Source organism: Culex pipiens, chromosome 3 (assembly GCF_016801865.2).
Source record: "Culex pipiens pallens isolate TS chromosome 3, TS_CPP_V2, whole genome shotgun sequence".
NCBI lineage: Eukaryota > Metazoa > Arthropoda > Insecta > Diptera > Culicidae > Culex > Culex pipiens.
The window spans coordinates 32773904-32787898 of NC_068939.1; the positions used below are offsets into that span (position 1 = coordinate 32773904).

The 13995-nt window shown below is 39.0% G+C and overlaps 1 protein-coding gene and 1 non-coding gene across 14 annotated transcripts in view; one reads left to right on the forward strand and one right to left on the reverse strand.

The window, feature by feature from the left end:
• Positions 1-13995, reverse strand: part of LOC120430453 (serine/threonine-protein kinase mig-15) — a 128553-nt gene that overhangs the window by 36889 nt on the left and 77669 nt on the right. For 10 of the 13 annotated variants that reach the window (XM_039595562.2, XM_052710287.1, XM_039595561.2 and 7 more), the window contains 5 exons: positions 4152-4839; positions 3222-3333; positions 2938-3166; positions 2617-2865; positions 1465-1485 (listed from right to left, as the gene is read on the reverse strand). In XM_039595562.2, the coding sequence (XP_039451496.1) occupies positions 1465-1485; positions 2617-2865; positions 2938-3166; positions 3222-3333; positions 4152-4839 (1299 nt within the window). The remainder of the gene's footprint in view (positions 1-1464; positions 1486-2616; positions 2866-2937; positions 3167-3221; positions 3334-4151; positions 4840-13995) is intronic. The other 3 variants (XM_039595603.2, XM_039595580.2, XM_039595575.2) reach the window with 1 other exon arrangement.
• On the forward strand, positions 8908-8980 carry Trnav-aac (transfer RNA valine (anticodon AAC)). The gene has a single exon. It is a non-coding gene; the product is annotated as a tRNA-Val (tRNA).

Genomic DNA, 13995 nt, shown 5'->3' on the forward strand with positions numbered 1-13995 from the left:
TAAAAACATTTTTTATTGTGTGGTTTGGTTGAGCGTTCTAGGAGTTTTTTTATTTGATCATATAGTATATAAAAAAATTGCAAAAGTCAATGAACTCATAATAAAACATTTTTTTTTCAAAATTTGACTTTTATTTGATTTTATTTTATGTATTCATGTTATAAAATGTATTCTGAATACTTTACACAAAATTTAAACCTAAATTTAACGCAACCCAGCAAGGCTAATAGAACTCAAATGGAACTTTTTTTTTGTTAAAAAAAAGCTTTCAAGGATTTGTTATTGCCTTGCATCCATTTGAAATTTTTATTTAGCTAATTTGGTTCAATTTGGTATTTAAAAAATGTACAAGTAACTCAAAGTTGAGATTTTTTTATCAGAAGGGCATTTGGTTGAGGAATCTTTTGCCTTCCTCACTGAGGTAAGGCTGCTCTAAAAATGAACTTTTCACATAACGCTGGTAGAACAACCTTCATGTATACCTATCGACTCAGAATCGAAAACTGAACAAATGTCTGTTTGTCTGTGTGTTACCAAAATTGTCATTCAGTTTTCTCAGCATTGGCTAAACCAATTCAGTTCAGGGTCCCATAGATCGAGTTTCAACAAAATTTAAATTTCGATAAGTAGTTCAAAATGTATGTATACAAATGTGTTTTCGCATATATCCGGATGCTAAATAAATGACCTGAAATCGTACCAAATATCATCATGTTATAAATCGTTGAATAGGTAATTCAAAGGTAATTCAAATACCAGTAGAATGCGAAAAAAAACTCTACCGGCGCAGTACTAGATTAGGAAATAGCTTCACTTGGCTTTTATTTTTAAGAATTTAAATGTGAAGAATAATAATTTATGGAGTTTTTTTTTGTTGGACCACCATTTTTTCTCAAATTGAAAATTTAAAAAAATCGACCAAGATGGGAAAAAAAATAAGTGAACATTACAACTGAATAAATGTAGTACTAGAATAACGTCCAGTACAACTCTTGATTGCTTATTATAATCGTCAAAATTTCCACATGCGATTCTTCTCCAACAATTTAACCACTGTCCCTCAAGGCCACCAGCACTGTTCGATCGACGGCGAAAATCGTGGCGCAAAAGTGTTACTCTGTCTGTAGGTATGTGTGTAATGATGCCAAGTTATGATGTATCTGGAGCGCGAAATTATGTCCTTCGGGGGTGGTGGTACATGTAATCGAGTTTGTCACAGGGGTGAAGTGATGAGATGTGACGCGTGATGTGTCTCTTTTGCTAGTCTCTCGGCGGTCATATGGCAGGTAGATACTTTTAAAATATTAAACAACAGGCGACAGGGTTGAGAGGACAGACAGACAGAGAGAGAGCGAGAGAGGAGGGCTAGGTTTTTGGCAACAGATTTGGAGAAGGCAGGTAACACTAACAAGAACTAACATAACGTAACAAGTAAGAGCTAATAGTACGAAGCAACGGGCTTACCTCTGGTCGTCGTGGTGGCAGCTGCAGCGTACCGATTTGAGCGATTTTTTTTTTATTTCGCGCGTGTATGATTGTGTTTGATTATGTTGAAATGGTTGGTTTTTGGTCCGTATTTACATTAATTGGAAACGCCCCCAAATCCAGTGAGTCGCAGGATTTGGCGAAGGGGGCGTGGTCAAGCCAAACAGTAGTAGTAGATTAGGTGGTAGCAAAGGTAGTAGTAGATTGTAGTGCGTAATTGGTGTTTGTGAGTGTGTGCGATATTTGGTTTGTTTGTTTTTTTTGGCGGCATGGCGTGTGTCCATTTTGAGGGTGGTTCCATCATCGAGAAATCCGTACGGTTTGAGAGTTTAGGCGTGTGTTTTGTACATTAACCGAATACACGACAGATACATAAAAAAGAAGAAAAAGAGAAACAAATTGTTCACCGAAACCAATTTTTTTACTAGGGAAACTTCCAGAGTTAAACGTAATTTGGTCCAGTTTTTTGGTAGCGTCTTGTGGGGGAAGTGCGGTAAAACCAGAAACAATCTGTACAGGTTGCGGTCTACGGGTGCTGCTGGGTTGTCGTTCTGTGCGGTCAATTAATGTGATTTTGTGGGGTGCTCCCGAGCGTAAGCGTTCAATTTCTCTGCGTGTTGGTGGTGCTCGAGTTATGTGCTGGTAGTGCAAAAGGTCCTTTGCTGTAAGCTGATTTCATCGTTATGTCACTTCTATGATGATGTAGTGTCGTATTTTGGGAATATCAGAGTATTTTTTGAGCTTTGTAATAACGTCTGGATCTACTACTATTTGTAAAAGAGGATTTAAGCATAGCTTGGAAATGGGAATAGTAAAGTTTTTGGAAAAAAGGAAGTACTAGAACGTCTCTAATAGAGTAATACACAATAAAACAGCGAAACATCGAGCGTAATCTATAGTCAATTGAGTCGATTGATCAGCTAAACAACGAACAGACGACGAACAAACGTTCTAACAGGTCAACAGAGGACAAATGTCGTTATTTTTATATGTAGAAATACACATCATACATAATTGGATAAAGAAGCATTAGGCAAAGGGGGGGAGGAGGGGGCAATGTCTAGAGTCGTCGCAAGGGACCAACTGCCGAAATGGCAGGCAGCGAGCGAGGTCAGGACAACGGGTACTTACCATTGGCTTGAAGATGTTCTGGGAGTTTCGCGGGGGTTGCTGAGGCGTCTGCTGCTGGGACGATGGCTGCTGTTGTTGCGCTTGCTGCTGGGAGGACGATCCGCTGCCGGACCGAGGCGTCGGTGGCAGCGGCCGGTTCGCGTTGGCATTGGCCGGCGGGTCCGGTACCACTATCAACCGCTGAGGTAGAACTGGCCGCGACGGAGGACCGGGCTCCTCCACCGATTGCTGTTTACTCCGCTCGTCTCGCTGAAATAGAAAAAAAAAACCAGACCAATCAATCCATGACCATCTTCTTGGACGACCCTGCTCGCAACCGACCTGCTGTGGCTTCTGGTTCCGGTTGGCGTTCGGCGGCTGCTGCTGTTCGGCGTTCTGCATTAGCGTCCGGCCCTCCTGGATCTGCTGGAAGTTCCGCCGCAGCGTGTCACCGCCGGGCGCCTGGATGATCGACGAGGGCTCCCCGGCCGTAGGCAGTTCCTCCTCCTCGTTCTCGGAGCCCGAGTACCGGTAGTCGTCCCGTTCCTTTTCCTGCTTGCGCTTCTTACACCTGCAAGATGGATATTAGTTAACCAAGTACAACAATCGATGATTAGTTGACTTACCTATCGATATGGTCTTTCAGCTGTATCCGCACTTGTCTTTCCGTGGGCTGCTCCTTGATGAACGGGTGCTTCAGCAACTGTTCCGTGTAAGGCCGTTGATGATAGTCTTTAACTGCAAGAAACAAGAAGATTTTTGTCAGAAATTAAATTCTCAGAATAAACTAATCTAATTTCCACAGATTGCTCATCATTTTTTCGGTTCACCTAGCAATTTCAACTTGGCAGAAAAGCTTTTCCACGTGTCTTCACTTGAGGCACTCTGGAAAAATTAAAAAGTTTTTTCGCGTGAACTATTTTTCCCGCACCTTTTTGCGACTTCGTCGCTGAGGTTATTGTAATAAATTTCCCAAACAACTTTGTCTTTTCACCGACACTGGCTAAACACACTCCAGATGGGGCTGAAGTTCTTCGCGGAAAGGTAAAGAAAAGTAAAAAAAAATAAGAACTTCTCCACCCCATGGCACCTGCATTTTTCCAACAAGAGAGATCTATTTGATAGTTTGTGATGACTTTTAAGTGGTCCACCGCCGTAATTTGGCCAATCATCTGCGTCCCTTGCGACCGTCAAAATCAATTTATCGATCTAGCACACGTTTGTGAAGTGTTGGTTCCTCTCATCTCGACAACCAATGACCATCGCGCAAGCACTACTGAATAAATCATACGCGGTGGGGCCCAAACAGCGCGATTGATTAATGGTTATTTAATGATTTCAATTACGGCCATCAAAATCGCTGCATCCGAGAGAGATCCTTGTACGCGACGCTGCCCGGACGAAAAACACACGCAGATTCATAACCCTTCGATCGGTCAGTACTTCATGGGTTGATCAGATTATCGTTTATGGGCCGTAACTTTAACGAAGGTGATGAAGGTTGTTTAACCTGTGTAGGAGCACAAACACGCGGAAGTTTCACCGCCACAACTCACCTAGCACCGTATCGATGAATCCGTGGAACTTCTTGGACCACTTCTTCGACTTGAGCCGGGGCGGCGGATTGCGGGGAATGAGGAAGAGCGCACGCATCGGGTGCAGGTCGCACAGCGGAGGCTGTGACTCGGCCATCTCGAGTGCGGTGATGCCCAGCGACCACAGGTCGGACCGATTGTCGTAGGTGGCGTCCCGGTTCTCGTCGCATGCGATGACCTCCGGCGCCATCCAGTAGGGCGTTCCGATGAAGGTGTTCCGCCGGCCAATGGTCTTGTCCAGCTGTGCCGACACGCCAAAGTCCACCAGCTTGACCTCGGCGTTGTCCGTCAGGAGCACGTTCTGGCCCTTGATGTCCCGATGTATCACTTTGTTCGTGTGCAGGTAGCTCAACCCCCGCAGGATCTCCCGGCAGATGTACGCGATCCACTCCTCCTTCAAGCTCTGGCCCTTGGTCGATTTGACCAGGTCGGTGACGGAACCGGCCCCGCAGTACTCCATCACCAGCCACAGCTGGTCGTCCTTGCCGGCGGACGTCTTTTTGATAAATGCACCATAGTACGTGGCAATGTTCCGGTGGTTGGAGTACTTTTTGAGCACGTTGATCTCCAGCTTGATCTCCTCCTCCTCCTCCTCGGTGACGTCCATCACCTTAATGGCAGCGAGTTGTCCAGTCTTTGTGTGGCGACCCTGTGGGGGGAAGAATTGAAAAAGCGTTAGTTAGTAAAAGTGTAAGATATTTGGCAGTACAGGGTTGGAAGTGTTAAATTAGATTAACCCTCTAACGCCCAGAGCTGTTTGCTTATCGTAAAAATAGTAAATGGCTTAATTTTGGTACAAAAATGCAGGAAATACTTTACTTTGACCCACAAACATCGAATTGGGACAAAAAAGTAGAATTTGAAGTGGTGCTCCAGAGCACCATCAGGAAGATGAGCAACTTTTTTTTAAACCACAAAATCTCGTTTTCTTCAAATCTATTGGTCCATTTGTTTGAAAACGCTTTGAAATGTGTTAAAAACTACTTATTCTTTGCTGTAAGACCATATTTCTAAAGTATTAACTACAAATTCTAAAATCTCTGCATCTTCAGGTTTCTTTGATTGGCTCATTCTAAACCCACAAACAACCATTTTCATGAAAAATGAGGAAAATAATAAAATTATCGGTCTAATAACAATGTTTTGTCTTGTTTATGAATAGTCAAAACGTTTATAAACTTTTTTTTTGATAAAAATAAGCTTTTTCTGTAATTTAGAAAAAAGTGCTCCTGAATATTTAGTTGCTCATATGCCTAGGTGGTGCTCTGGTGCACCAAATGAAAAAGGTTGAAAAACACTTAAAACCGGTCCAAACTCACAATGTTATCCACAGGGGTTCTTGTCCAAGGTTCAAATGATAGCAAAACATTTTTTGTTTCATAAAATTTTGTGCTTGGTATTTTTTACGGGCTTTCGAAAACAGGTCTTATTTATTTCCCTAAAATTGGCCCATTTTTGTTTACATTTCACACTGTAACTTTGCTTGTGCTTAACCAAATTTGATGAAATTTGGGAAGATGTTAGTATACATTCTACATGAACAACTGCAACTTAAAGCACCATGAAAAGTTGTGTCAGTTCCGAGATATTTGAGTTCAAAGTTTTGGTGCTCTGGAGTAACCATGGGCGTGAGAGGGTTAAGGCTTGAACCTCAATTTATACTGAAAAAGTGACATTACACCAGAAAAGGGGTAAAATTACACATTTTCAGAGGTAAAATTACACATTTTTCTGACATAAAAGCTCCTTCACAAATGTAATATACCAGCCCAGGATGTGGCCAATTCTGTCAAAATGTCAAAGTTTAAGATCAGTTTCAAAAACCGTGAAGTTTGACATGCTGATTGGCAGAACATGTATAAATTTTCACCCATCGGAACTTTCCTTGAAGGGACCGACCACTTCCGAATGTGTCCAATTCTGGCAAAATGTAAAATTTCAATTCAGTATTAAAAACCATGCCAATTTTGTCGAACTGTCAGCGTACAAGTTTAGTATCAAAAATGTTAAGTTTTATTTAAAACCCATATTGCCTAAATCCGTTAGATTTGGCAAATGGGTCCTCAAATTAAGCTTAAATTGGTTAAATTTATTTTCTGAGTAAACCTTTTTTACGACCACAAATTGATTTTAAAATAACTTCGTGGCCCTTGTTGACAGAAAGCATCTTATTTGACAGCTTTTTCCAAGAGGACCTTAGTTGACCCATCGTAAAATGTTGTCTTAATAAATAACTTATTATTTTTTTTTTCATTGCAATTAAATATTGTACGATCAGTTCCTTACTGGACTCGGTGGTTTGAAACGACCGACGGCCCAACGACCGTCAAAACCTTGCTGCAGCTTTGTTGACAAACAAATGGAGCACGTGGTTGTATGACGGCGGAATTGAGCCAGAACTAGGGATGATCATAAAATGAAAATCGAAACTATTTTCGAGAAAAATAATATTTGGCAACATGACAAATAATTTGACAGTTTTTTTTTAAGTTGAATTGGCACCCATTAGCCTATATTCAATCTTTTCCTACGACCGTGAGAAGATGCAAGGTGTTTTAAATCATGTTTTTACCGTGGCACAAAACAATTGACATAGGGTTTTAGGACCCTATTGTCCCCTCATCAGAGGATTCTTAAGGGAACGAAAAAAACTGATTTGAAGCCCACGTAGTTTATGCACGATCTCTAAGATCAAAGTTCTTTATCAAAAAATTAATAACTGTTTAAAATGTCTATTTTTTTTGTTTTCAAATAAAAGAATGTCAATTCATTTTCAATAACAATAATACAGCAATTTCATTTGAAAAGAGCCTAAACCGAAAAAAACGTGCTCCGATCGGGCTTAAATTTTCTCTGGGGGTTCCTTGGCCAAAATAATCAGACCCATATTTTTTTGTTTGTCTATTAGGGTGACCTACATCGTGCTAGAGTGGTTCAAAAATGGCAACTTTCGTCATTTTTTTTTGCAAAAACCACTTTAAAAAAAACAATCTTATCTCCGCGTCATTTCATCCGATTTTAGCTGTCTTAGACGCAAAAGAAAGGTGATTAGTTTGGCTGTTTGAAAAACATAGTAAGAAGTTTCAAAAATCTAGCTTAACATTTGAAAAAGTCGAATGAAAATTTAAAATGGCATTTTGACCGTGTTTGGACCAAAGAGCCTATGTCTGAAAATATTCTTATCGGAATCCTCGGAAAATTTCGCATAACATATCAAAATATTAGCGATGTCGAACCGTACGTTTCCGATATATGATTTTTGAAAATAAAAACTGACTTTTTCGACGCGCCACTCGCAAAAACAGGAAAATGACAGAATAGGCAAAACACACTTTTTTCACTAAACCTGCGATAACTTAAAAATTTGAGCGATGACCATGCTGGGTGCCAAAAGCTGCGTATTTTAATTTTTTGGTTTAGGCTTTTTTTTGTTGATAAAGGGAACATTAAACAATTTATTAATAAAAATAACTAAAAAAGACTATCAATTCATCAAAACAAAATGTCCACCAAAAAGGTGGTTTGTATCGAATATAGCTGAAACCGCGAAATCTCTTTTTTGCTTTACAACCCAGGTTTACCAAGGTCAACCTTCTTTTAGTATCATCCTTTAAGCGCAACTTAGTCATGACGATAGCAAAAAATAATAATTTGCTCATATTGAATACACAGCAAAAAATTCTGTAAATTTGGAAGGCTCAATATAACCTCTTTTATGATGTAATTTTACGTCAATTTAGACTGAAAAAGTGACATTACACCAGAATAGTGGTAAAATTACACATTTTCAGAGGTAAAATAACACATTTTTTTCTGAAATAAGAGATGTACCCCTTTCCAGATGTAATATTACCATAATTTTTTTTTTCTGTGTACATTGCTAGCCATCATCTGAACAGATCCAGCTAGCCAGGGTGACCAACATCGAGTGACATTGAGGCTAGTATAAATTCCACAACCAATTGAATCAAAATCATCTTTCATTACAACAAAGACGACAACTTCAAACGCCTTCCCTGGGGGCGAAGAACAAAGATCATTCCGAATACCCCCTCTGGTGTAATAAAACGTCCAAAATGATGACTGGCCACAATTCTTGGCGCGCGCCAGAACGGAATTGTGGAATGTGTTTTGTCCGACCGCCTGCTTCGAGGAGGTCTCTCCCGTGGTACATAATCTGTGTGTGATCAAATTTATGCTGAGTTGTGGTATTTGGCTTTATCTCACAGCTATTTTTCTGTGAGTCATCCCGAGAAAAAGTGCATGCAGGTGCACAAAATTTTGCACAAGATAGTTCCCGATGCAAGGTGAGTCATCTCGGCGACTTTTATTTGCTGCTACTCTCTCGAATAAAATCAAATAACAGTGATATTATTCGAGGTATACCACTTGATTGATGCTGCAATAGTGCAACATTCTTTGAGCAATTTTCCAACCAACCCTGCAAAGCGTTACCCACTTCGCGAGTAATAAATAATCAAATTAAAACCGACCTCCTGGCAAAACAAAAAAACAGACTTCCAAACTGTCAGCCATAAATCGTCCACCCTGGCCGGGGTCGCACTTGCCAGCCGCGAGCTGGTGCCAAGTGTTATCTATTTTCCACGGAAAATTTATGCTCGGAAAAGAAGTGCAGGCCCAAAACATGCCACACCACGCGAGCGATCAGCTGAGAGGCTGAGTGCATTCGCGCGATACACGAGCCCGAAATCAGCTGGTTTCCGTGGTGTAGTGGTTATCACATCCGCCTAACACGCGGAAGGCCCCCGGTTCGATCCCGGGCGGAAACAGAAATTCTATTTTTTTTTGTCTTTTTTTAAAGAGTGATTTTCAATCAAATTTGTGTTATCCTAATTCTGATAAGTGCAGTGCTTCTGGGGACGCGCAGTCCTGTTTTTTCGCGATAATTTTCGTCGTAAATGATCGTAAAAATGATCGTAAAAATTTATTACAACTGGCAGTTTTAGTATTAACTCATCAAACTATCGATTTTATGAAGAGTAAAGCGTCATTTATTTACTATTTTTGAAATTTGCTCGCGTTATTTAAATTGTAAAAACAGTAAAAATATACTGTTAAGTCCAGCCCATAGCACTACTGCTCGGCTGGCACGCGTTCGATAAAAAAAAACTTTTTAAATAATCAATTATCTATCTTTCCGCAGCCGGCTGCCTAAGATTTAAAATTTTCAACCGATAAACAAAATGCTCATGGTCACATCACTGCCACTCGATTGGGCGGTCTCTATCACTCAAGTATCGGACTAACATTCCCATCCACTTCCCCGTGACCCTACCACTGGTCGTGACCGGCGCCGGTATTGATCAGCATGATAGGGGCCTTTGAGAAGTTGCGAAGCGAGGAAAGATAGCTCCCACTTATCTTCCACGGCTCGTGGATGTAACTTCTGGAGGTCCTGGTCAATAACGGAGTAGCAACTTCGGGTGGGCACCTATGCTTATGCTCAGGGTTGTTAAAATATCAAAATATCACCTCTCGGCAACTACAATTATCTCGCCTGAATATTCATGCCTCAAATACAACTGCTCTTCTCTCTTCATTGAAACTCTCAGTGCCGAACATAGCCGAACACGTTTTTGTGTTTACCCACTCGCGATTGACATTTTCCTTTTCTCTCTCATTCACGCTTCCACGATCATCCTACCGCAACAGCGTTTAACCACAAAAGCCGCCACAAAACCAATTTCGCAAACGTAGTTTGAAGGGGCGTCATGCGTGGTCGGCTCCTAATCGCCATCTCGCGTTCTCTCATTGCAGTTTTCGGAGAGGTTGAGAGACTCAGCGGTGAGAGCGCATAGTCGAGGAAAAGGGAAGGAGTGATAGAGAGAGAATGACATCGCTGGGAATCACGAGACACAAGAAGAGATCTCACAAGCTATAGTGACGGCCGCTATACTCTCGGATATTTTTGGTGCAGAGATAATCTATTGATAGCTTTTCTATCACTCTTTTGCAACACTGCTTATGCTTAATTTGTTTACAACTTATCGTTCGGCACAAAAAATAAATAAATTATATTAGTTAAATTAAAAATAAAGGGCAAACTTGTGAAAATCAATTAAACATAACATTAAAAAAAGTATAAGAGCAGTTCTCTCAGATTTCTGTCATTTGATTTGCAAAAAAACACTATTGTATTATTTTTTTTCATTTTTTGATATGTTTTAGAGGACATCAAATGCCAACTTTTCACCATTTCCAGGTTGTGCAAAAAATCTTTGACCGAGTTATGATTTTTTTAATCAATGCTGATTATTTAAAAAATTCTAAATATTGGTCTCAAAAATTTTTCAACTTTATTTTTCGATGTAAAATCAAAATTGCAATCAAAAAGTACATCAGTGAAATTTTGATAAAGTGCACCGTTTTCAAGATAAAGCCATATTTAGGAATTTTTTTAAAAAAATAGTCGCAGTTTTCCATTTTTTAAAATTAGTGCACATGTTTGCCCACTTTTGAAAAAAATATTCTTGAAAAGCTGAGAAAATTATCTGTATTTTTTCTTTTTTGAACTTTGTTGATACGACCCTTAGTTGCTGAGATATTGCCATGCAAAGGTTTAAATACCGTCAGTGGGGGTGACTATGGGTCAAAAAACGATACACCTCTCGACATTTCTCAATAACAAAAACAATTTAAACAACATCGAAAATCTTCCAACGTAGATTTGTTCTTAGATAGTTTACTAACATTTTCCGAAAATATGGTGGATTTTGATGAACACTACCTTAAATGCCAATAAATTGAAAATTGACCCAATCTCACCCCTTAGAGGGGGTGACATTGGGTCAAATGAAACTAAAATGATGCTCAAATACAACAATATGGTAAAAACAAGTCATCCAACAGTGTTTCTTGTTCGAGGGAATCGTATTGACATGCTACAATGTTTGAAGTGGAGATTTTCAAACATTTGGGTAGTTTTTGAGCAATCCCAACAAAAATTTTAGAAAAATGATTTTTCAAGAGGTTATTTTTGGCCAAAAACGTACCTCAACTTTAGACAGCTGTCAAAATAACAGGATTTGCTCTAGGAACGAGATTTTTTCAGCGAAGTCATCTTAAAATGTCCCCTACACAACCCTTTTAACAGAATTCAGTTTAATTGAGAAGAATCTGAGAAATGGTGAAATCCGTAAAAAAACACTTTGACCCAATCTCACCCCCCAGACCCAATGTCACCCCCACTGACGGTACAAGAAAATTTATGTTTTCTAAGTCTCACCCAAACAACCTACCATTTTCTAATTTCGATATCTCAGCAACTAATGGTCCGATTTAAAATGTTAAAATATGAAACATTCGTGAAATTTTCCGATCTTTTCGAAAAAAATATTTTAATTTTTTTTTAAATCAAGACTAGCATTTCAAAAGGGCCAAACATTCAATATTACGCCCTTTTAAAAAGTTAGTCTTGGTTCAAAAAATATTTTTTTCGAAAAGTTCGGAAAATTTCACGAATGTTGAATATTTTAACATTGAAAATCGGACCATTAGTTGCTGAGATATCGAAATTAGAAAATGGTGGGTTTTTGGGGTCAATTTTCCTGTTTTTAAACACTTTCATGGCACATCTTAGCAACTAAGGGTCGAATCAATAAAGTTCAAAAAAGCAGAATATAGAGAATTTTCTCAGCTTCTCAAAAATATTTTTTTCAAAAGTGGGCAAACATGTGCAGTAATTTAAAAAACTGAAAAACTGCGACTATTTTCAAAAAAATCACCTAAAAATGAATTTAACTTGAAAATGGTGCACTTTATCAAAATTTTACTGAAGTACTTTTTGATTGCAAATTTGATTTTACATCGAAAAATGAAGTTGAAAAATTTTTGCGACCAATATTTCGATTTTTTGAAAAAATCAGTATTGATTAAAAAATTTATAACTCGATCAAAGATTTTTTGAACAACCTGGAAATTTCTGAAAAGTTGGCATTTAATGTTTTCTAAAACATATATAAAAAAAAGTGTTTTTTTGCAAATCAAGTTTTAGTGACAAAAAGATAAATAAAAAATCACCATTTTTTTTACCGTGTAACATTTTTTCCCAGTGTAGTCCGTATCCATACCTACAACTTTGCCGAAGACACTAAATGGATCAAAAAATTCCTTCGAAAGATACAGATTTTTGAATTTTCATACATCATTTTTGTATGGGCAGCTGCCAAATTTGTATGGAAAATTATATGGACAAATTAATGATGCAAAACGGCTTCTTTGGGCATACCGAAGGCACCAAAAAAGTTTCAAAAACGAAGTTGACTTTATAGCTGTCGGCCACCATTAAAGTTTCAGCCGGATTAAAAAAGAAAAATTTAAATTGAAGAAAAAAGACCGATTTCGTAGAGAATTGCTCATTATCACTATTTGAGTAGAATCATTCCCAACTCAAATTTCACAAACGTTTCCAAATTAACATTTTGACTGTCACAGCATAACAGAGTACGTAACTGATAGCCACTTTTTTCAACGCAGCATAACCTCTTTCCCCCCTACCTATAGTCGCACCCAAAAGAAAAGTTACGCGGGAAAAGTTTCCGTTCGTCGTGACCTTTTTCAACGTCCAAAGAGATCTTAAACAATGCCGGTTCAAGAGTGGATCTTCCCACCCTGCCACGGTTACGACACACAGCATTGGTGCACTGAACAAAAAAATTAGCACCAAGAAGCTGGTGCGAAAGCGAAAGGAAAGCTCACTTACTTGGGATGGGGGTGGAAAAACCCCCCTGCGTTGTGGGGTGGTCTCTTCCCCCAGTAATACCAACTAATCATCTTCCCGCGCTTGAACGGCTGGTGCCGATTTGCTGGCAAAAGACGCAAGGAAGGACCGACCGGCCGGGTTGCGGCGTACATTATTATTATTTTGTTATTATTCCACTGACTAAATGGTAATAAAAAGTTTCACTTTTCTTTTGGTCCGAGCGTTCGGAGCCCATCCGGACCATAGACAAATGGATGGAGCTCAAAAATAATACTCAACTCAAACAAATTACTTCTACGTTTAGCTAAAACTTCAAAATGTTCTATTTAAATTAAAAAAAAAAAATTATTCGCAGATTGCAAAGCAACAAATCTGCCCATTCTGTGGCCGAAGAAGCGCACCAAAATGTTGCAGTACAGATCCGTCGGTTTGACTGTGTTTAGTTCATGAAAGCATTCAATTAAGATATGGTGCGGGCTCACGTAACGCCGCGCCAAAGTGTGAGCATAAAAATGTGCGCGATGTGGAAAACTGTTGTTTGCCGGCCACAGATAACGAGCCTCTTCTTCACTCCGGCAGGTATAGGCGGCGCAGGGCAAACCGATAAATAATGGGAGGGAATTAAAGTTTGGACATTTATTGGGTTTTGTTTTGGGAGTTTCCCAGCAGACAGTAAGTTGCAATTGTTTTTTTTTTGAAGTAATTGTTTTACAAAACATTTCATGTATTTTTTTTAAATAAATAAGTGTAGGTCGGTTTCAAATGTAAGTAAAACCTTTTTAGGTAGAGATTGAATCAATTCTAAATTGAACTTCAATTGTAATATTCAAAGAAAATAGGTACAGTCCAGACTCGATTTTCCGGAAGTTCGATTATCCGAAGGATAGTATGGGACTTCGGATAATCGAATCAAGACCAAAACATTTTCTTTCTTTTTTATCTTGCTTTAAACATAAAATTCGAGTTCTGTGACCCCATTTTTGTCAAATTTGAATACATTCCAGACTCGATTATCCAAAGGCCTCGAAAAAAAATCACTTCGGATAATCGTAACTTTGGATAATCGAATCAAGAAAAAAAAAT